Source organism: Xiphophorus couchianus, chromosome 4, assembly GCF_001444195.1.
Source record: "Xiphophorus couchianus chromosome 4, X_couchianus-1.0, whole genome shotgun sequence".
NCBI classification, from domain to species: Eukaryota; Metazoa; Chordata; class Actinopteri; order Cyprinodontiformes; family Poeciliidae; genus Xiphophorus; species Xiphophorus couchianus.
This window is the reverse complement of record NC_040231.1, coordinates 19,281,057-19,305,044: the sequence shown is the minus strand read 5'-3', so window position 1 is coordinate 19,305,044 and position 23,988 is coordinate 19,281,057. Positions and strand designations below refer to the sequence as shown.

At 37.2% G+C, this 23,988-nt stretch overlaps 1 protein-coding gene across 2 annotated transcripts in view; it reads left to right on the top strand.

The window, feature by feature from the left end:
* The window catches only part of dagla (diacylglycerol lipase, alpha), a 43,064-nt gene that overhangs the window by 6,355 nt on the left and 12,721 nt on the right, over nucleotides 1–23,988 (top strand). For both annotated transcript variants that reach the window (XM_028014351.1, XM_028014350.1), the window contains exons 2-10: nucleotides 16,972–17,073; nucleotides 17,199–17,410; nucleotides 17,507–17,608; nucleotides 17,710–17,848; nucleotides 17,933–18,020; nucleotides 19,003–19,137; nucleotides 19,241–19,318; nucleotides 19,482–19,606; nucleotides 19,943–20,093. In XM_028014351.1, the coding sequence (XP_027870152.1) occupies nucleotides 16,979–17,073; nucleotides 17,199–17,410; nucleotides 17,507–17,608; nucleotides 17,710–17,848; nucleotides 17,933–18,020; nucleotides 19,003–19,137; nucleotides 19,241–19,318; nucleotides 19,482–19,606; nucleotides 19,943–20,093 (1,125 nt within the window). In that variant the 5' untranslated portion in view covers nucleotides 16,972–16,978. The remainder of the gene's footprint in view (nucleotides 1–16,971; nucleotides 17,074–17,198; nucleotides 17,411–17,506; nucleotides 17,609–17,709; nucleotides 17,849–17,932; nucleotides 18,021–19,002; nucleotides 19,138–19,240; nucleotides 19,319–19,481; nucleotides 19,607–19,942; nucleotides 20,094–23,988) is intronic.

Sequence of the window (23,988 nt, the reverse complement as noted above, 5' to 3'; positions counted from 1 at the left end):
TGCCAAAATGTTTTGGGGAAAGAAATTCTATCGGCAATCATGTGATGTCATTGATCTTGAATAGAATTTCTCCAAGTGGGCAGATGCGACTAATCTTGCACAATACCATCAACTTTCTTTTATTAGTCTCAACAGAAAAGCCTGTTTCTGTTAAATCCAAGTCTGTACTCTGACTTAGCGCTTCTTTTTTTCCTGATAGGAATTTGTTTTGATGATTTATGTTAATTGTCTGTCATAATTTTTCCAGTGGACACCTGAAGATCAGGGGTCAAAAATGTTTAATATTTAGAGCAGTTCACATTTTCAGCCACCTTGAAATACCTTCAGATCCATTGAATGCTTTCCCTATAATGACCCAAATGAACCAAATTTTAAACTCTGCAGCAGGGTTCAAAGGTAAGGGAACAAAAACAGCGATTACTGTGCATCTCAGACTATGCACAGTAATAGTCATAGGCATATTCAATGCTTGTAAATATGTAGAGATACATATTCACAAGCAATTACAAGCACTATTAAAATGCACACATTTGCATTAGTTAATAATCATCTGTTACATCGCATGAGTTTGCATTTCTGTACTTTTTACTTGTATTTCTTTTGAATACGATGAGTAGGTAAGACTATGGAAAGTAGACATGCAGTAGCTGTCAATGTCAAGGTGTGCCAATGTTTTAAAAAGTTTTGGCTCCAAATATGATATAATTTGTTGTCATTCCACACCTAAGGTTTAAATTGCAAGATTTTATTAAAATACCACAGAAAGTGCTGGAGTGACCTATATTTTTATTTTATTTTTTAGTTTTAAAGGTATTCTAGCTCTTTACCTCCCCCACCTGTTGTTACAGTCTGAGAGCTGGTTACTAAAATTCTCCCACACTTGAGAAAGATTTGTTTAAGCAAATCTCGAACCACATGAACCACATGGATAGTCGTGGTGGGGAAACTAAAGGAAAACCACTCATCAGTGTAATGAGTGGTGATGGGCAGATCTGTTTTAGAAGTGCTGTTGGTAGGATTGAGTAGAATGTTACTTGAGCAGCTGACTGCAGACTCCAGCCAGAGCAGATAGACCTACTAGTTAACCAGATAAAGCAATATCAGTTAGTTTACTTATGTGGCTCGGTAAAAGGTAAAACAAAAATTGTACAGAATTTGGACATCACAAAATTTAGTGGTTGTTTATAAAATATCAGGTATATTTAATGGATAATATTATTAACTTATGTTTTAATTGGTATATGTTTTTTGGGCAGATACTGTAAAATTGTTGTATTTTTACTCAAGGTTGTCATTCTGTAAGAATTTCATCCCAACTCATGTCTACTTCAAACAAGTCATTACACACTGTTTTTTTTTTGTGATGATGCACATATATCTTTTTTCCAAACTGATGTCTTTAACTGTGTATATATCACAATCTGTAAATTGCAGAAATCTGTGAGCACCTGCATTGAAAAATATCAATACGATATGAAAAATTCAACACACTGCTGAAAACCTGTAGCTGCAGTGAAGTGTTGCATGGAGGGAAAACAAAGCAGCATTTTTTTTCCCTTGGTATTTGACCAGATAAAATCACAAATAAAGCCCTACATGTTTGTGGGCAGCGTAGCACAGACAGGATGGCAGACCACATATGTTGCCATCCTGACGCACAGTCGAATACACGCAAACACAACATTTATGCATGCACATGCAATCTCTGCTGCGCATACTATCACATCGACTGAAGGAAGAGAAAATGGAGTGGGAAGAGGTGAAAGGGATTGAGTGGGTGGTAGTGGGAGAAAAAGATGGAGAAAGAGGCAGAGGGAGAGTAGGAGTGAGTGGCACATGGCTTTCAGGCTAAAAAAAGATGAGCAGCACGCAACCAAAACCCGAATCTGGATTAGCTAGATAAGGAAGAGGAGGGGGTCGGGGGAAGGCTAGAGGGGGAAAATGTAGGTTTCCTCTGCACCAAAAATGGTGCAGATGCACATGCTCACTTTCATGCTCATAAATGTCCTCTAAAATATTGAATACTGAATGAGTGTGTGGGTAGGAGCGAGCGTGAGGATGGGAAGAAGGAAGATGCGAAAGAAAGAGGGTGAGATGTAGATAGGAGAGGGTGAGATTCTTTAGGATGGACAGAAAGCCGCTCTAGTGTGACACAATGGGGAGGGATGGGATAATTAGAGACGGCAGCAACAGAAGAGCGAACAGTGTGACAAATGCCGGAGAGAATCTTGATCTGAGCAGTGTGAAACTCTGACCCAGGCACAAAAGAGACAGACTGGAGCAGATGGATGGATGGCAGCGAGCAGAGGAGGTAGAGATTTGGGACAGCTCTGCGCACACACAGTCATGCCAAACCAACATAACTTCAACGTTTTCTGCAGAGATTCTTAGTGGCCTGTCTGCCCAGCACTCGACAACATGCCAGGCCATTTTCAGCCTCCCTTTACTGTCTCGAGCAGAAATTAGAGTCGTAACGTTCTGTTATAACAATAAGCCAGGCTGGTTGCATTACTGGGAAACAACTTCTCTTGATAAAAATGTGTTTTGAGATGCATCAATCAACCAGAGATCAGAATTGGGTGGTTTTCTCTGATTGGTGATCATTAGGTTAGATGCTGAAAAACCAGAAGTTGGTTTTCCTCTTTCAACAGCCTAGACGATTTACTTTGACACATCAATGATATATATATATATAACAACAACTTTGGGACATGCTTTGGTGCATGAATGGGGATAATCTTGTAATCCTTTCATTTTCTGTTGGAATTAAAGTTTTAAGAATTAGAAAGTAGAAATTGGCAGATCAGAGTTATGAATCAGCCAGGAAAACTGTGATCAGTTCTTATGTGGTTATATTAAAATATGCAGTCAAGCCTTATTTATTTGATTGTTTCCAGACATTGTAAACTACTCCATAAGCTTTTTAGTGGGTTATGAAGAAAGACCAAATTTTGAGCCGTTTTCAAAATGTAAGTTTGAATAGATTGGAAAACAGGAAGTATTCAAGAGATTCTATTCTGTTTGTTTGCTTAATAACTTGAAAGAGTTGCCTGTTTGTGAGGTATTAAAGGAACATGCATAAATTGCATCCACAACACCCACCAGCGCAGGCACGTTCTCAAACTGTGGGGAAGCCGTGTATGGTCATGAACAGGATGGCTCTCTTCACGTGATACTTGACTCACAGTGGTTGTACTTAAGCCAATGGCTAAGTTAAGGACATTGTCTGTCTCCTTTGACTGTTTAGCACTAAGTTCTATTAGCATTAGCCCTGCATTTCTGTTTCATATGCAGTTGTTTGAACTGACACAGAAATGCACTTGGTCATTAATTTCAAGTCGCAACTTGTTCCACACAGTTTTTGCAAATTACTAATTATGATCTGTAAATATTTCACATGCAGTTATTTCAGTGTTGTACAAAGTAAACACTGCATACATACAATGAGAGAAGTGTGGAACTGGTTAAAGTAAAGTTTTACCTATGGTCTATTGACATGAGATTCATGCCATATATCCCATGATTTCATGCAGAGAAATCGAAACAACTTTGCCCCAAATTGTGTAATAAAGTGGAATGACTAAGCACTAAAACATAAATAAAATTAAACACAATAAAACTAATAAAAATATCTAAAATCTGTCTGTATTTAGAAACCGTATCATTTAGCCTAATTTGGACCAGTTTTATTTTAACCGATGGCCTGGGAAAAGGTTTCTCATTAACAACCTAACAAGAAACATGACAATACATGTGAAAGAGCTCTCTTCACCCCTCTCAACTTTATTGTTGCCAAAACCCCCAGTAATGGAAAATTATGACGTTTGACACAGGTTGCCCCAAACTACCAAGAGTGTTGTTTAGAGGTGGGAATGTCATGGTAAGTGGGGTGTCTTTTCAGCAGGTGGTACTGGGATACCTCCCATTATTGAAGGAAGGATGAATTAAGAAGTTTACAGAGACATTGTTAGAAAAAAAAAGCTTGAAGATAAAACAAGGGTGGATTTTTTAACATGATGAGCCAAAATCTCAAAAAAAAAAGTCCTATTAATGGAATGAATTGATGTCGGAATGAAAGCAGACCCCAGATACTTTTAGGTTAGCAGACATTTTGTGTGGAAGATGGATGAAAACCATGCCTCAGCTATGCCTGAAACTAGAACTACAAACACTAGACATCTTACAGCTGTCATTGCCAAGGAGTTTCAAGTAAATTTAATAATTTTGAAAAAAGTGTACAATATTTGCTTCAGTTTTCATTTACACAAAACCTCAAGAAATAAGCAGGGTTTATGGACTAAGCATGCTATTTTTTTATTTGATTTTTTAAAATTTTAAAATTTAATTTAATTTTTTTTATTTTTCAAAAGCTACTAAAGAACTTACACTTTAGTTTTTGACACTTTTATAAGTACTTTTTTCATTTAGAAGTGGGTTATTAGCCCTCTGCTATGACCAAATTTGCATGTTTGGATTTAAGATTGTCACCACCAAAAACCAAAGGAAATGACAACGCACTCTGTTTAGCTATAACTCAGTTTAAAACAAACTCCAGAACCACATTCTTACTGTTAACGGGACTCTTAACATTAGTTTAAGACACAGGTGTATGGTGACCCAAATTTTTATGGCATTGAAATGTCAAAATGTCTGTGATTGAACTATCATTTTGCAGCATTTACTCACATTTAAGTTTTTTTTTTTAATATATTTAGTTTTAAGAGGTACATAAAAACATTCATAAGTACACACATTTCAAAAACATATAAGTAATAAGTGTTACTTTCATGTTATTACAGAAATTAGAGTGCAATGCTTGGTAATGAGCATAATCTTAATCAACAAGCATATGTCTTGAGATTAGAAGATTATAAAACTCTTCTGTTTATTTGATCTTCCACATCCTTAAAAGTACAGACTTGTGTGTCTCTGTTGTGATAGTGGATTTGTATTTGTCATCTGTTTGTTTGTTTTCAAACCAGTTTCTAAGACCTGCTTGTCTGGAAATGCTTGATGGACAGCTTGGGTGTTTACTTGCCGTGCATATTGAGGTGATAGATGAGCAGGTTACACAGGTAGGGAATGTGGTAAAAATAATGAGGCTGCGAGCAGCAGTCTGTGTGCCACAGCTTGTTCTTGATGCTGCTGTTGCTGCAGCAGGCTCTCTGTGAGATGGAGGAGTGGGAAACGAAAACACCAGCTGGTAGTGATACCAGATCAACCTACTTTGAACAAAACAAGGAATGGAAACCAGTGCTGGCTCCTGGTTTTAGATCCCGATCTAGTGTCATTGGCTCTCTCGGCACTGTGGTTTATTGGTCTATTTACCATGTCTGTGTAGATATTTGAGCATTGAGATCCGGGGAGTTCTCAATGCAATGCTTTGCAGCACTGAGAACTACATATTTGCTGTTTACATCAAGCAGCTGAGAGATGTATAGACGTTGTTTAAATAGAAATTTGATTATTTTTTTGCTTGATGTTTAAATGCAACCACCATTTCAAACAGCCTAGATAAGCCACAGCATACCTTGTCATTGTTTATCTCCATCAGGGACAAAGCCATCGGGAAATACTGGGAGCCCTGGCATTGTTGTTACTTCATTGTTACGTAGTCACGTGGGGATCAGCCTGGCACACAGGAGCACACTGTGTTTGGGGCACAAAACATTTGCTCACATGCAGCAATATATCCTAGCCTTTTCAAAAACACATATGTCATTTGGTTGCAGACGGAGACACTCAGGATGGGAGTTTTAGTTTGGATGACTCATGCCGAATGCATATCATAGCGGAGTCAAGAGCAGCAGTTTAGCATGGAAGTGTTTGCTTGCTTTGTAGAGCTGCCGTAGAGGGTCAGGTTCTGTACATTTAGATTTGGGTTTTATGCAGACAGAACGATGTGTCCTGTGCTTTAGGCATAAGAACAGGGTTTATTCACTGCTTGAGAAGGAAGGTTCTCAATACAAAGTGAAACTTCAACTCATTATTAATATTGGGAAGCTTCTCCCCGACTCCCACTACATCAATAATGAATTGGTTTTTAATTTTCACTGAACAGTACCAAAGAGACTCATGGAGCGAATCTTCAGTTGTTTGTGCAGAGAGTATGTATCACATATTGGAGCACAGGAGTACAGGATCTCTGATGACATATATTATCTTTCACATTTAGTAGAGGGCGCGCCATGTTCAGTTGAAGGAGAGCCAGACTTGGAAGCGTGTTTGGCCATTTTCAGTTCAGTTTTATTGATCAGTATCATCTTTAGAAAGATTCAGTGTTGGGTGCTATTTTTGAAATAATCGATGCATTTTGTTCTCCATCACAATCTTTCAACTGTAAGGTCAGGTTATTCTTCATATTGTTCTTTCTGTGTCTGCACACAAAATATGTTATAATGCATTTTGGCATCAATGGGTTTAGGACATAGAGCAATCATAAAGCAAACAAAATGTACATTGACATTCAATAATTTAATTAGTCTGATTTTTATTTTGTAAAAATACACATTCAATGGTATTTACTTGGATTGTTGCGTTAGAGAAGCTTATTTTTAAAAGCAAATTCAGGCTTGCAGTTTCCCTTATCTCTTCTTCTATCTTAGCTGTCATTCTTGAACCACTGACCAGACACAATTAGATAACTTGATGAGATTTAAAGTTCTTGGCTAATCTACTCTAATCTAACTCTGGTGCTGAGTTACCACCTTTAAGTTGCAAGGAGAGTGGTAGACTCAATGGCCACTTCACTGGTCAAAGTTTATTTAATGAACTATGAACACCATGCCTCTCTGTAATGCTAATCAGGGTATGACGGTGAAGAAAACAAGCTACAGATAATTAATAGAAGGTGCTGTGTAAGTGTGTATGAATTATTGTGGGGTAAAGACATGTAAAAGCACAATGTTAAACCAGTAATTTTGCAATACTTTGCAAAATTATTCCTACCTTTTGAACTTTGCAACAGTTTGTCATATTAGGACCACAAACTTCAGTGTGTTTCTGTATGATTTTATATCATGGACCAAAATAAAATATAACTATAACGGTAAAATGTATGTAAAAGTACTCATAGCTTTACTTATTTTCTGCACAAAAATCTAAAAAGTGTGGCATTCATTTGTGATTAGTTCCGTTTTCTGTGATGCCCCTTTATAAAATCTAGTGCTACCAAATCACTTAATTGGTACATGGCATCCCCCTGCGTATAATTTAATCTCAGGATAAATCCAGCTCTTTTGTGAGAACATTAGTGAGAAAACGGCATCATGAAGAATAAGGGACACATCAGACTGTTCACGTTTAAAGTATTAGAGGGGCTTAAGCATTGTTGGGTCATGAAACAATATCTAAAGCTTTAAAAATCTCTGAGTATCATTCAGCCATCTAAAACTATAAAAGTTGCAAACCTACCAAGATTTGTTTTTATCCTAATAGACAGACTGGGGAAGGAGGACTTTCATAGTGAAAGAAAGAGACTTATAGTAACCTTGGAGGAGCTGCACAGATCCACAGGACAGGAGGGAGAACCTGTTGACAGGACAACTGTTAGTAGTGCACTGTAAAAATGTGTAATTTTTAAGAAAGTGGAATATAGTATTAGGTGAATCATGCTCCATGGGGGCTTTCTTTCAGCACCGTCCGCAAACCTGTTTCGAGTTGATGTGAAAGACGGATAAGGTTACCTTGAAAGCAGAACAATAACCCCAAGTATGAAATTACAGCTACAATGAAGTGGTTCAGGTCATATATTTATGACCTGTAAAAAGAATTTGTGTTTGGACATTAACGAGGCCATTCTGAGAACTTGTGGCAAGTTTTTAAATCTTAGATTGCCTGACATTGTCTATCCAGTCTCATCTGGTTTAAGACTAGCAAAGAAGAATGAGTTAAAGTTTCAATCTTTAGATGTGCTTAGGTGGTAGAGGTGTTGCACCAAAGAACTGAATCTATTTTGCTGCAAAACATGGTTTTGCTAAAGATAGATGTGTGATAAATGCAAACCCTTACCATGCTTTTCAGAAAAAAAAGAAAATCCTGAAAACAGTGCATCCTATTCCTTCAACTTTATAATTATGCACTCTATTCTATAACACTTGTTCTGTCACATATACAACCTAATAAAGATACCAAAGTCTGTATCCACATGTTTTTTCCAAAATGTGGAAAAGTTTAAGTCATATTAATACTTTTGCAATGCACTGAATTTAAGCTTGGGCTTTTGAATAGTTACTGTGAGTATGGATTATTTTTAATCAATAGTTGCTTTCCTAAATAAGGTGCACCTTTAACTTATTTTTATACCTTTTTTGTAAAAAATATCCCATATCTGCATTTCTTTTTGGTTTTCTTGTAGTTTTAGCAGAATTACTGTAATCAAACAACGATCAAAGAAAAGACAAAACAAATTGCTGTGCACTTATAAATCATCATAATATCTAAGCATTTGACTTTTGTGAGAACAATAAGTGCATCTGCTAATGTCAACAGTAGCGGCCAAACTGCACCACTAATGGGCTGACATCCTCTTGGTTGATGGATGGGAAGGCCCCTCAGGAGGCAACAGCAATTAGTGAGGATGGAACACGGAGACATTAGTCGTCTTCTGTGAAATTAGACTCAAAGAGCCCTATAGTCATTACTGACTGCTCAAAGCCGATTGCACGATCGATTGGCTGGATTTTGTTGTTGTCACTGCAGAAATTGATGATTTATCAATGTAAGGATTATTCAGGTGCTTTATTGGCCTCTCTGAGCCACTACTTGGATGGATACATAAAAAGTTTGTCATTGACCATTACAGTATAAAGTACATAGCATAATGTAATACTGAAATCTAATTTGGAACACGCAATAAACTTTGAAAAATAAACAATCGTTATTTTATCACATTATTGCTCCAAACACCTGTTTAATGTTTGCAAATGTTCTGGGATGCTTTGGGACTATTTTGTACTTTTGTAGGAAACTCTGTACTTTTGATGACCAGTTCAAATTTGGACTTGTATTTGATTTCAAGGTGTAATCAGACATTGGAGTCAATGTCCCATTTTTTGGGAAAATTCAATTTGAATGACTCCTAAAGTTGAAATTATGACATTGAAGGTTGGAGGTCTTCCAACATCACCAACATCAAAATCTAATATGACAGCCATTCATATGAAATTTGGTGATGCAGTGATTGACTAATTTATGTATTTTTCCTCTGATGGTTTGCACCTTCTGAAATTGGTTCCATATATAGTATTACACGAACCAATGTTGTTTGAGTCTGAATCAATAAAATGCAGAGAAATGGTCGGCTTGTGTTGATTATAGCACACAATTAGCGTAATTGGAATAGTACATTATGTTTTAGAGTTGTAAATGGTATTTGGCACTGTAATGTTAGGCCTGGTAGATTACAAAAATAAATATTGTCTAGACAATATTTTGTAGATACTGCTTTTAATTAAATTTAAACAAAATCTACAGTCATCAAAACATGTCTTTGAGTGCTTGCTTCCTGTGCTTTTCAAACTTTTTATGATTCTGAGTTTTAATTTTATGTTGACTGAAAGCAAGAGCTGCTTAATAAGGCATAAATATTTCATTAGAAATTGGGATAGATTTATTTTCCTAATGTTTTGCTAGCTTCCATAAGTTGCATATGTTTTTGTGTTTTTAAATGGACAAAATATTTTTGAATGCCACAATACATTAACCTGGTAAGAGAATTTTGTCTAATTGAGTGTGGAACAAATCTCTAGTCATATTTTACAGTAATCTAATAATCACTGCTAGAAATCCACTTGTGATAATACTGGTGTAGGGTAATTCTGCGCAGTGACAATTCAGTGATTTGACAACAGAAAACCATTGTAAGTGAAAGTAACAGATATTAACACAAACTGCAAGTCCCTGCATATCTACTCCTTTTATTATTAATAGACGTGTGGAGAAAAGCTGATTTTCACACTCAGTCTTTTGTGCTGCAAGCACTCTTACTAGAACTTTTGTTGTATTGAGTAACTATTGTTTTTCTTCTTTGCTCATGGAGAGTTTGAAGGGTTGTGATATACTCGAGTTGTGAAAACAGTTGCAGATATGATTTGAGACAAAAACTAGTTGGATGAAAAGTGCATCCTCTTTTGATTCTATTGCCTTGTGCATCAGACTATAACAAACATAACCTGATCTGATCCAGGTTCTAAAAATACTTAAATTTGACCTTGTTTTACAAATCACATGACAAAATACAATGGAGAAGCTGTGACTCTAGCTGCTTCCATAGGATTTAAGAGTAAAAGCAAAAGCCAGGTGCTGCTGATTAAATGTGCCTAATTAAATGATCGGCACGTCTGACCAGCTCTGACTGGTATCTTGGGCAAATTACTGGTCTCAGAAATTAAGATCTGTGGTGGCACGACTGCAAGTTTAAATTGACCATGAGGTGTGAAAATTGAAAATCGAAAGAAAGAATGATCTGAAAGAAACGCCTGCAACGAATCTACAGTGGGTGGCCCAGTCAAGGTTCAAACCTCATCCTAAAAGTGCTGTACATGGTCTAATACCTACAAACCTCAATGAGTGAACATCATTATTTAAATGTTGTTCACTCGTTGAACAAGATTCAATAAGAGAATAACATGGAGGTTGGCCAAATGAAAGTTCCTCCACAGTTCTGTGAGAGACTGATTAAGCCAAACAGGAAAAAAATAACTTAGATTTTTTTTTTCTGTATTGACTTTCATGAAAATGTTTGTTTCTTTTTCAACTGACTGCATATGGATCTTTGATTGTGTATATCTATACTCTGACAATTAATTTTGTTATATTTCAATATACTAACTTGTATTCCTTTTAAGTAAAGTACATAAAATACTGTATGAACTGGGTGTCTTCATGTTGTTAAATAGTTCCCAATGGAAAGTGTGCAGATGTGCACTAGAAAAAGAATGGATCATAAATCCTGAATTCTCCTCTGATTAATAATTATGTCAATTTGTTTTTTCACTGTTGAGGTCTCTGCTGGGAGTAAGAAAAAATGTTTCAACAATCTGCCCAGAGGAGAGTGCTGATTAATGTGTCTCTGATTTCTTATGGACTTTTTATTTTAAAAGTGGACTCTCGCAGTGTAATTGACCTGATTGTTTTGGCCTAAAAGAAATTTGGAGAAGTTTATCTGTTAACTTTTCTTTTTTTTCCCCATTTCTTTCTTACCTTATTCTTCCAATTGTCCTCATTGACTCATTGATGTTACTTCACCCAAATTGAGTTTTTAGGAGAGGATGTGTTTTTTGGGGGGGTTTTTCTACTGGAAGAGTGTAAATTTGAGAAGATTGGGGATTTTTTTCTTTTCCTTTTTTGTTTTTTTGGCTTTAGACTTTTAGGTTGTTTTCACACCTGATAGTCTGGTAGACTCAGTCCATCTGGGAACCAAAATTACATTTGTTACATTTTTAGCTGATGCAGTTCTCTTTCGCAGCACCATTTGGTTTTTCAAACCAAATCTTTGAAAAACCTGTTCCCCCCTCACCTGTTGTGGTGCTGCAACAAGAACCACTGAAGGAAACTACACAAAAACCTCTGAAGAAGACATGAAGGCAACTTATTCTTTTGTAAAATGTAAACATAATGGAGTGGCATCAAATTTTAGCGGTTGTAGGATTTCTCTTATGTCTTTGGTAAAACACCAGGAGCCGTTTCTATTTACCCAGAATGTCTTGAGCTATCCACTTTCTGCTTTTGGAGCTGTCTGCATCCACATATGCACTTGAACTGCGCCAGAGTTCACTTTACCTGAACCGAGACCCAGGTTTGTAAGTGGAACAGAATTAGCTTTTTTGTGGTGCTGTCAGAGTTCAATTGTGCATTCTCACCTCCTCAAACAAACCAGACTTCCTAGGTGAATGAAGTAGAGTTCAATAAAAGTGAACTAAACAGGGCTGGTGAAATCGCCCTTAATTGCCTTAATTTGAATAAAAACAATCAGTTTTATACAGCATACAATAAAACAAGTAGTATGGCTCATATTATTGTTTACTCTATTGTCAAGCAGAAATGGCAAATGTCCATGTTCATTTTTTTTCCAGCTTCAGTTGGATGATGAGATGTCGAGCAGGTTCTGGTTTTGATTAAAATTATTCACAACAAAACTAGGTCCATCAGTAACTGCTTCCTGTTGGCAGCCCAAAAAGGAGGAAAGTGTTACAACATCCTGTTATGTGAAAAAAGTTCCTGTTATTTCTTTTTACAGTAGACATTAATATCCAGAACACATGAGGGGCCATGAAGTGACTCATTTCCAGTTTAATGCGTCACAGTAGTCAGAGCAGTTAATCTGACTGAGTAAAATCTATATCCTTGTTAGTGGAAAAAAATTCTTTACATTCAGTGGTACTCATCAAATTACATCTTTCTCATTGAACATTTGAAACGTCATTCTCTTTCTAGAGAAATCATTCTGTTCTTTCTGCTTTAACTTTTTAATAGCTGTGTTTTATAGTGTATTGCCTCAGCCTGTTTCAGTGCAGTTGTCTGAAGCTATTGGCAGTAAAGTTTATTACCTCATCAAATGTGTTAATGTATTTGTTCAGATGCCTGTGTATCTATTAAAAAGGGGGGGGAAATGAATTCAGCATGGCAATGTCAGTATGGCATTTGAATACATAAAATTAGAAACAAGCGTAAAACACAGGTACACCTCAATGAATCAGACTAATATAAATAAGCAATTGTTTTTAACTCAGTTCAAAAGTGGTGCATGTTATTAAGACTACACATACTGCTTTATTTCAAGGCTATATTTAGTTAATTTTGATGATCGTGACTCACACAGCTAATGATCCAGCCCTACCTTAATTTGATCAGAATATTAGAATATTACATGAGATTAATAAACAGATTTTTGTGACAGAGATATTATGTTGGCCTACTCACTCCTGACATAACAGTGATTCAGTAGACAGTTGATGACAATCTCCACAAGAAGGGTAGGCTGCAAAAGGCAATTGTTTGCAAAGATTGAGTTATTAATCAAAGTGATTGAAAGAAAAACTGGAATAACTGCTGCCTTGAAAGGATTGTGCTGCTTTGCCCATTCAAGAATTTGGAGGATATTCACAAGGTATTGACTTTGGCAAGACTCAGTTCTTCAAGAGCCACCACATGCAGACTTATCTTGGACATAGGCTACAACTTTTACTTCCTAGTTTTAAGTAACTCCTGTACCAGAAGTTACATCTGTCATTTCTTACTTGGATTGAGGAGAAAATTAGTGGAATTGGAATACTCAATATTGTTTTTAATCAAGACCTCAGACTCTGGAAGAAGGGTAAGTATAAAAGTTGCTTGAGGTCCATCATGATATTTCCTCAGACAATGATGATTTTAAGAGCCATGTTATGTGTTGGTCTACTGTATCCAGTCTGGGCTATGAGACACCATGAGATCAGGTCAAGCAAGTTAGTTGGCTTGACCTAAATTCCAAAGCCGCTCTATGAAAATGGCATTGTTTCATGCTCAACAATGCAGATCAGTTATAAGTTACTACTGGGAGTGTCTGAACACCTCAACGGAGCGACAGGCTGATCACCTTCATACCATACCACATTGATGATGTAATCCATACAAAAGGAGCTCTGATCATGTATTGAGCATAGATGGTGCGTAAACAATTTTCAGTAGGTTGACACTTCAATATATCCTTTTAGAAATTGGTACTTCTTGTTTTTAACAAATCAATCTCTCTTGAAGGTCACTCAAACCAAAATGTCTAAATTGTGAAATGTTTCCAAATGTTCTAAAAAAGTTTGGTGTCAAAACAGGAACTGGAGGTGGTTTTTCATTCTTTTATTTGCTCTTGTCTATTCTGGACACTTCTCAGATGTGTCAACGACAAAGCTCAAACACTTTCAGTTGGTGCACAACTCTGCAGAAAAAGTCTGAACATGAACCATGGAGCCACATCACTCCTGTTTTTAATGTTTGCACTGGTTACCTATTCATTTTAAAATTAATTTTTAACATTCAGGGTGCTGCATGTTTAAGCTCCCTTCTACTATTACTAGATGGTAAATGCAACACACTCCAACTTGAGCCTTCAGGTCCTCAAACTAAAATCTACTCCTTGTTATTCTAAAGACCAGATATAAAACTAAAGGGGCTCACTCTTTCCAGATTGTTGCAACTCGAGTGCAGAACAAGCCTCCATTATTTTACTTTTCCTTATTTAAAATGCAGCTGTAGACTATTGGCATTGGCCATGCTTTTCTTAAAAATCTTTCTAGTATTTAAAAAAAAAATTATCTGTAGGATTTCATTGTTTTTATTATGTTTTCATTTTTTATATTTCCTGTCTCAGGCACTTTGTGATTATTCTGTCAAAAGTGCATAAAGAAATCCCTTGCTATTTACATAATTTACATAACTGAATTTAGAGCTTTCATTAGAGGGAAGCCATCCTTTTTCTATTAATAGAAATAAATTCTCAAAATATTTAATTCTGTGTATAGTGATCTATGTATATAAATGTTAAACATTTTTGGTTAAATTGCCTAAAATCAATAGTTTTTTTTTTTTTTTGGTTTGGTCACTATTTATTTAAAAATAATCTTTAAAGAGTTTGATAACTCTGGTTCCTCAGATATGAAGAAAATTCAAGCCTCACCAACAAGTAAAACTTTGTTATAACTTATGTGTAGTTACTACTTTGCTACTTTGTTATCTCTTATTTTTAGGGCATGCCAATTAGTACTCATCTTTTGCAAGTTAAACTATGATGCATTGTTTTCAGCATGTATTTTGTCCTATGAACCAAACATTCTTTTGTGCTTCTGACAAATAAGGGATTTTATTGTAACCATTCACAAGGTCTTCAGTTTGTTGAAACTGAAGACCTTCAGTTTGCTTTGATTACTAAAACAATGGACTGTGACTCTTTTTACCTTTTTTGTGTTGTTGACAAATTCTGGTGTATTGTGTCTCCTGAGGTGATCACCAATGACACCACAGTAGTAAATGATCATTTGTTTGGCAACAGAGAACGGGAATAAAGGCTTTGAACACATGCTAGATCTCCTAGATGGCAGAAAAATGAATGTGGTCATCAATCTAGAAGTTTTGTCAAGAAATGGAGGCATAATGGCACTTAAAATACTAGAGCTCTATTTTCCTGTCTATCCCATCCCAAATAATTAGAATATAATCTGTGCTAGGATCCATAAACAGCCACATTTGAAGAAAATGTTCAAATTTGTTTTAGCTAGACATAAACAAAGGACAGAAGTGTTGCCTTGCCCTTGCCAAGCCTCTGGACTGTGAATTTGGTTCATCTTTAAAGTACTATGGACCAGGGGATTCGGGAATGTGTTAGCTGACAACAAGATGCCCAGTTTTCTGATTGTTTGTAACAGAATGGATGAAAGATTCTTGAAATCTTTTTCTCTCCCAAGCTATTGAACAACAAATGTCAGAGTTTTCTGTAATATTCTACACAACGTTACTGAGAGCTGTATGTACAAAGAAATTGACCCACAAATGAAGTTATGGATGAAATACAGGGAATAACTATTTATCACACTTACTGAAATACAGCTCTGGGAAAAATAAGAGACCACTGCACTGAACCATTGAAAACCTCATGGTTATTCTACCAAATATTGATTTCTGAACTCTTCCTGAGTTAAAACATTAGTATTGTTGTTTCTAAATGAATATGAACTTGTTGTGCATCTTACTTGTTATTTTGACCATTTCTCTTTTTCTGCAAATTAATACTACATTTTTGCTTGGAATTTTGGAGACATATTGTCAGTAGTTTGTAGAATAAAAGAACAATGTTTATTTTACTCAAACATATACCTATAAAGAGTAAAATAAGAGAAACCGATCATTTTAAGTGGTCTTGTAATTTTTTCCAGAGCTGTATAATAAACACATGTTTGAAAGCTTTATGTTTGTTTTCTGAAACTAACCAAGAGTTGTCTTGGTTGTAGGTTTTCAAATTTGATTATTTTAAAAACAGAAAGTATGTTATTTCAGAAATGGTCCTGTTAATGACAGTCAGTTTGTTAAAGTAACATGTAAACTGACATGTGTCAGACATGCACTGCTTTCCTTTAGCTGTCTGGCAACTAAGCATGCTTTTTTTCCCCTCAGTGGTTGAGTAAAATGAACAAGAGATGAAATATGACTATGTGACAACTTGTTAAAGGCTCTTCTATAAACTGCAGCGCTGTTGAAACTCTTACCCTCTTCCTCAGTTTTAACTCCTATGAAGCTCATCAGTTAAACTGAAATACTGGTCAACCTAATATACGTTTTTAATGACCAAATGTCAAATCCCCGCTAAAAACTAAACAGACCATGTTTAGACAACCGGCGCTGGTCAGTTGTTTCCTTTATTTGAATTACAGCCTTTTCAAACTGATTGAACACTTTAAATGTTGCCAGGCAATAGTTCTATGGTTGGATTTTTTTCTAGACTGTTAAATGTATTTTTAACCTGCTGGAAACAACAGTAATCTGCCTTTTTAAAGATGGCGTGAAATTAAAGCAGCTTTTCCACCTAACAAGTGTATCATTTATTAAATCTTATGTTTTCTTTCATTTTTTTTCCCTAACCTGTTGCACCCTTTCAAAGTGTCATTATTTTCTAAATGTCATCTCCCTCACCTCTGCTTCTCAGTGTAGAGTTTTTTGGATATTATTTATCTTAATAAAAAATGGATACCTAACACGTTGATAATGTTGACTTCTACGATTTTACTTTATTAGATCTAAATATTCTCTGACAGCATATGCTAAAGGTTTATAACAGTTTTGCACGTTTATCACTGCTTTTAGCTCGTTGACTATGCAGGCTGGGAGAAAATGTTTAATAGGAAATAATGTGATATTGAACATTTTGGATGCAAGATTAGAGTTAAAAATTGATCTAATATGAATTTTGAGACACTGACAAAACTTCTTGTTTCCTTTCCATAACAGGGCAGTGATGCCCGGGATGGTGATGTTTAGGCGGCGCTGGTCAGTTGGCAGTGATGACCTAGTGTTGCCCGCCCTCTTCCTTTTTTTGCTGCACTGCATCTGGTGAGTCAGTGTTTCAGCAGTTGTATGGATTCCCACTCCACTCCACAGAATGTTGTATCTGGTTATCGGACCTACCAGTAAATCTCTGCAGAAAGACAAAATTCTCTCTTCTCTTTCCAACCCAGGTTGGTGGTTCTGTCCGTGGTTCTCTTCGGCCTTCGGTACGGCTCAGACCTGTCGTGTTCTGTCACTCTGGTGGACCATGGCCGAGGATACTTGGGCATCCTTGTCAGCTGCCTTATATGTGAGAGCGCCATCATGTGGTTGAGTATGAGGGGCAGCATTTTGTACACACAGCCCAGGGAAGCTGTGCAGTATGTGATTTACATCAGACTAGGTAAGAGACTATGGCTCACAATTAGTTTTGGTTCTGAATGGTATATGATTGGATTAACATGAATCCTCTGTTTTTGTTGTTGTTGTTGTTTTTTAGCCATTCTACTAGTTGAGCTAGTGTATGCTGTAGTAGGCATTGCCTGGCTCGTCCAGTATTACCAGCCGTGCTCTGATGTCACTGCAAAAAACTTGGCTTTGGGTATGTGGAAAAAATTATTTAATATAAGAAATGAGAGCAAAATATTTAATTCCCAAACTTTTTATGTTGGCATTAAAATGTCCTTCTGACATTCTTTGCAGGAATCGTTGCGTGTAACTGGCTGGTGATACTCAGTGTTTGCATTACCCTCATGTGCACCTTCGATCCAACGGGTCGGACTTTTGTCAAACTCAAAGCAACCCGTCGGCGTCAGCGGAACCTAACCACATACACTCTCAGGTTCAAACAGGCTCCCTAAATTCTTCTCTCTCATTTAGTATGACGAATCTACAACAGAAATCTTTGTGTTCTTCTTGTTGTTAGACACAGACTAGAAGAAGGCCAGGCCAGCAGCTGGAGCAGAAGACTGAAGTTCTTCATGTGCTGCACAAGAGCCCAGGATACACAATCGGTGAGTCGCAACAATTCCTGAACCTCTTCGCTATTTGTTGTAAAGTCAATTTAAGAGAACAAATGTGAAACGTTATTCTCTAAATGAATAAAAAGTTGGACTTAAATCCCAGTGACACTTAATAAATTGTTTGGTCACAACAAAATGTCTTCAGTGTGTGGAAATCCGGCAAATGCTCTAATGTGAATAACATGCAATAGTTTATAATGGCTCCAATATATATGTGCGATATGTGCAATCTCAGAGACAGGCTGTCTCTAGGAGATGTTAGAAACCATCAACTTAGCACTGGGTCCTTTTAATTTTATCTAGAGGTTAACATAGTTGCATTTGGGAGTGAACCCCAGCCACGTTTTTCTTTGGTTTTTATTTACCGTGAAGCTACTGAGGCAAGATGCTGAGTTAAGTGGCCCCTATGTCTCTCTAATCAATGACTTTTTACATTTCTTTGAACGAGACTTTCTCCCAAGGATGTTGTTGGTTACAACAATGCGAACTAAGTTAAATTAATTAGTTTTACATTGTCCACTTGACCAATGATGGCTAATCTACACCACACAAGTTATTTGAGATGTTACATATTGATCCAAGCTGCACATTATAAAGAAAACAGGAAATTGCAACATTATTGTTGAATAAGATAGTATTGATTGTAATCAAATTTAATTCTCCTCACTTTTTTTTCTGTTCCATCTTTATTACTCTTCTTAAGAGTTAGCATCTTGGTCACCAAAATCTATATAAATTGTGGGCTTTAAAGGCCCCTTCCACTAGTCAAATCTATTTTTTGTATAGAGAGTTTTGAAGTATGGCCCCAGAAATACTACAGCCTACTTAACGTTGCAACAATCGTTTCTAATTATAATATTGCATACATTGATGCTACTGTGATCAAAGTATTATGCTGCTTCAGTACTGATTTTTTTCAAACGTTTCATTTGTATTGTCCCCTTATCTTGATATCTGTTGCTTTCATGACCAGGATGCATATTCAGAAGTGGCCGGCCTTTTTGCAGAATTCTTCAGAGATCTGGACATTGTGCCCAGTGATATTATTGCCGGACTGGTTCTTCTCCGCCAGACACAGAGGTCAAAAAGATCCAATATCCTGGGCCAGGTATAACTCTTTCTGATTTCCATTATTGTTTTATTTTTTTTATAGAACTAAGTAAATAAATACAAATTTAAACGTAACTTTTGCTTTTCTTTTTGGTTTACAGGCCAACAATGACATTATAGCATTCTTGTCAGGGATACCAGTTACTCGTAGTACTAGGTATCTGGACCTCAAGAACTCTGTGAGTTTCTTTTCCTGATTTTTGCTCATATTCTGGTCTTGTTACATTTACAAGTAGAAATGTTTACAAAGATAACATTTCTACTTGATGTAATTGAAAGACATATTCTGTTTCTCCTGTTGCACTCACTCTGATGCAAATTTTGTGCATTTGCTCCTCCTAGATGGAGATGCATATGTACAAGGAGGTGTGTTATTATATGCTCTTTGCCCTGGCTGCGTACGGTTGGCCCATGTACCTGATGAGGAAGCCTGGCTGTGGGCTGTGCCGCCTCGCCAGCTCCTGTCCGTAAGTACTCAAACACACACCCACACATTTATATCTATTTGGTTTCTGTGTCTCTTGAGCCTCTTCAGCCCAGATCAAATTTCGCATGCGTCAACACTTGCCAAGTGGTAATCCACCGAGACAATACCACTCCAGTTAGACCCACTCACTGACCCAAGCAGTGTTGAATTTATCACATGCTCGTACCCAGATTTCCTGCGCTGGGATGCTAATTATATCCCTGTTATCTTACTTGCTGTTGCTGCATTTCTATTCTGTCCACTTCATCTGCAGTCTGCGGAACAATCTAACACCGGTCTGTTTTGTCGCCCCTGTTACCGTTCTCTTTGTGTCCAGCTGCACATCGGTGTCTGGCTCACGGTTGTCTCAGTCCGTCACAGTGGAGGAGGACAACTGTTGCGGTTGCAATGTCCTTGCCATACGGAGACATTTCCTTGATAGGGATCTCAAGCAGGTTCACATTGTCTACACATCCTGCCACGATGCTGTGAGTAATTCAGCAACTAGATCATAAGTAGCCAGAAGTGTTGTAAGATTTATTTCCTTGTCTGAATGAGGGATGGATGCTGTACAGGGGTTCCACAATATCAGCCAAATGTTTTATTTAAAATGCCTTGCAGAAGGAAATTGTGGTGTCACCCCTGTTTTTAAGTTAATATAGAGTGCCTTCCTTGCAACTCTGGTTATGTTACAGTCACAAACTTCGCTGTATTTTAATGAGATTTTATGTAATGAGCCAACACAAAATAACAGCAAACTGAAATGGAAGCAAAACGTCTCATTTCCTATTGCTCTGATACCCTCAAAGGCCAGAAACATTCAAGATCCTAAAGGTAACTGGAGGAGCTGCAGAGATCTTTAGCTCATGTGGCAGAATCTGTTGAAGGACCAATTATGAGGCAGCTTTTACATAGGAAATCCAACAAGCTGCTCTCACCATGAAACTAGAGTCAAAAACAGGACAGAGGACTGCTGAGCAGGGTGTAAGTAAATATGTTAATGTAATAATGTTGACAGAAGTTTAGTGACTCACCATCAGTTGGTACTCACTTATGCTACAATTTTGTATTGTAATATAAAGACACATCTAATTGATATAGCCTTTTAATGTCACCTTTTACCCACAAGTGGTCATCCAAATAGCAGCTTAAAAAAAAAAGAAATTGGTTCCAATATCTCTTTAATCATGTGTTTTAGCTCCATACTGAGAAATTGCCTGCTTTTCCTGTGTCTTGGTGGACATGTATGGTTTTTTGCTTTTGATTTGAACCACCCATATGAGATCACAGAAAATAATTTCAAAGTTTGAGGCAGAACTCGCACGTTGGCACAGCATAGTCCCTACTCTGCCAGTGAGCAATACATACACAATAATAGATTTTAAAGCAACGTGCAGTCGACCACTTCCTATATGAGAAAAGCATTCATAAACCTGACGTATAAGAGCAGGGGTGGGCAATCCTGGTCCTTGAGGGCCAGTGTCTGGCAACTCTTAGATGTCTCGCTGATCCAACACACTTGAATCCAATAGCTGAATCACCTCCTAAGTGCAGTCAAGTTTTCCAGAGTCCTGCTAATGACCTCATTATTTGACTCAGGTATGTTGAAGTAGAGATACATCTAAAAGTTACAGGAGACCGGCCCTGAAGGCCTGGAGTTGCCCACCCCTGTATAAGAGTGACAATGGGTAGGTCAATGTTAAAGAGAGCCAGAAAAATTCAGATTGCAATTTACAACCAACCTTGTAGAAGACACAGCAATAATGTGGAAGAAGGATCACTGGTTTAGTGGGGCTAATTGGAGACCATGAAAGACTTTAGCCTAGAGTGGGAGTTCACTTACCTACAAGACATTATCAGAAGCCATCGCAATCATTCTGTTGCAGCCAAAGTTGTAATGGAATGCAATCGAGAATCTTGAGCTGTTGTGCAAAGAAGAAAGTGCAAATATTTAATCTCTAGAGATGTGTAAGACTAGGAGCAACATGAGTTGGAGCTTTAATTACAGAGACAGTAGATTCTGCAAAGTATTGACTCTGGGTGGCTAACTACAAATACACACCACACCTTTCAGATTCTTATTTCAATTCATTTTAAAAACCATGTATCGTTTTTCTCTTTCACAATGTTAGTCTGATAAACAAAGTCCCAATAAAATACAATGGAACTTGTGGATGTCATGAGACAAAATGTAAATAAATAAATAAATAAATAAAATGAAATGAGGGGTATGAATAGTTTTGCACATGGTAAAACACAGAAACGCATGCAATGCTGTAAACAAGACACAGTCTTTGCCTAACAAATGCTATGTAAAACAGTGGGTCAGCATAATCGCTCCTTGGATTGAGGTGTGGGTTTTGTTCTTCGTTTGCATCTTGTCTTGATTACATTAGCACGACTCTGTAGTTACGGAGATGGTGGAGGCTGCGTGAGAGCTGTTCACATCCTGCGTAAGTCAAGGGTTGCAAAACTACAAATGCTCTCAGCATTTGAAGAAGCCCAGAGTTAAATGAATGTTGTTCCAAACTGTTAATGTGACAAGATAATTTATTCTTCATCCATACTCCATTTACCAAAATTACCTGAATGCTGACACCTCCTTTTGGAATAGGGGGACCAGCAGTTTTGCGTGAGTGCAGTAACTGGAGTCACTTCACAAGATGATGATGAATGTACCTTTGTCGTAAATTTGTCACAGTCCTGACAATTTTTAGAACATAATTAAAGTGATGTCCAATAAGTTTTAACTGTGAGCCAGTTGTCATAGTAAAATGCGGTCGTAATTAGAAGAGAAGTTGAGCTTTATTTTTTTTTTTGTCTGCCATTTTTTATATTCTAAAATAGTCAATTAAAGATATTGAAATAGTTTCCTCATTGCATTGCAAAGATATTTTTATACCAATACTAAAACTTGTTCTTGAGCCACTAATTTCCAGAGCCCAGTGCTTCTCAGTGAGGTTAACCAGCACTGTGTTTCCATTTATAAATTCACTGACTTAAGACAGTGCACTGTGCCAGGATGGAAAAGGCCTTGATGGCTAAGAAGAGAGTTGCGCCGGGGGTGCCGGTCTGCTTCCTGCTGGAGCTATAACTCTTTTCAGACAGCCTGCTCGACACAGCGCTGTACCTTTATTCTCTTCTGTGGGAGACGTGTGAGGACAGAGCGAGGAGGAACTGATGTCCCTTTATGACAGTAACAGAGATGGTCAGAGAGCTGAATTTGAATGCATGCTGATGATTTTATTCTGGAACTCAATCTACAGTTTGAAAGCACTTTCTATGACCGATTTATTCTGATCCCTTCATTATTCTGCCAGCAGCGGCAGCATAATTAAGCCTTTGACATACCAAGCAAACGGTCGGTTTTCTGTCAATGAGACTCTGATTTGTCTTTTGTGGTAAGGTTGTTTTCCTCTGCACTCGGTTGTTCTAGTACCAGGTTGTAGTGTGTACATTTAAAAAGAAAAAAAAAACTGAAAGAATATATACAGTTGAAAAGCTTCAAGAGCTGCTTTACGTCCTTTAGAGGGGGATTCTAGGTTATATTATGTTTCTTTTATTAAAGTTAGAATGATGGGACTTAGCAGAAATTCCGACAAGATTTCCATTTGACATTTAAACATGTGCTGTAGCGCTCCAATCATACAAATTATATCTGCTGGTAACTTTTTCCTTTTTCTGCTTTTTCCCATCTGTGAGTCACATGCCAGTGGATTGGGCAGTCCTGCACATATTACCTTTTTGTGATTAATTGTATTTCTCTTCTCCTCAAAGTTCACTTTCTAAAAGGCTAAACAAATATCATTACTTATTAATGCAACAGGGACAGATGCAGTTTGTCCACAACTTTCAGGCAACAGTTTTAGAGCTGCTTTCTGATTATGAATTGTAAGTTAAATTTTTATGTCAAAACTAACAAATGCAAACTTAAGCAAGGAGAACATTCATCAGAGAAGCAACCAAGTGCCTCTGGGGAGCTGTAGCTCAGGTGGGAGACAAGACAACTATTACTGATGCACTCCACAAATCTGGGCTCAGTTGGAGAGCTGAAGATAGAATACCAGAATACTGCACTTTCTGCAGTTTGTCACAAACCAGGTAGGGGGCAAGGGAAGTCTGTGGAACAGGTGCTCTGGTTCAAGGTGACTAGAAGCGAAACCCACCTTGTCGAATCTGGTTCATAGTGGTGGTAGCATCATGCTTCAAAGATGCTTTTATTAGGAAATTAGCCAGAGTTGGCGATGAAAATGTATAAAACTAAATAAATAAGCCAGTCACAGACTAGTTCGATCCTAGTTATAGATTAATACGGTCAAGTTCAGTTTATTATGCCAGCTGGTGAAAGGGTTACTATTTAACCTCAACCATCACTGACTACCG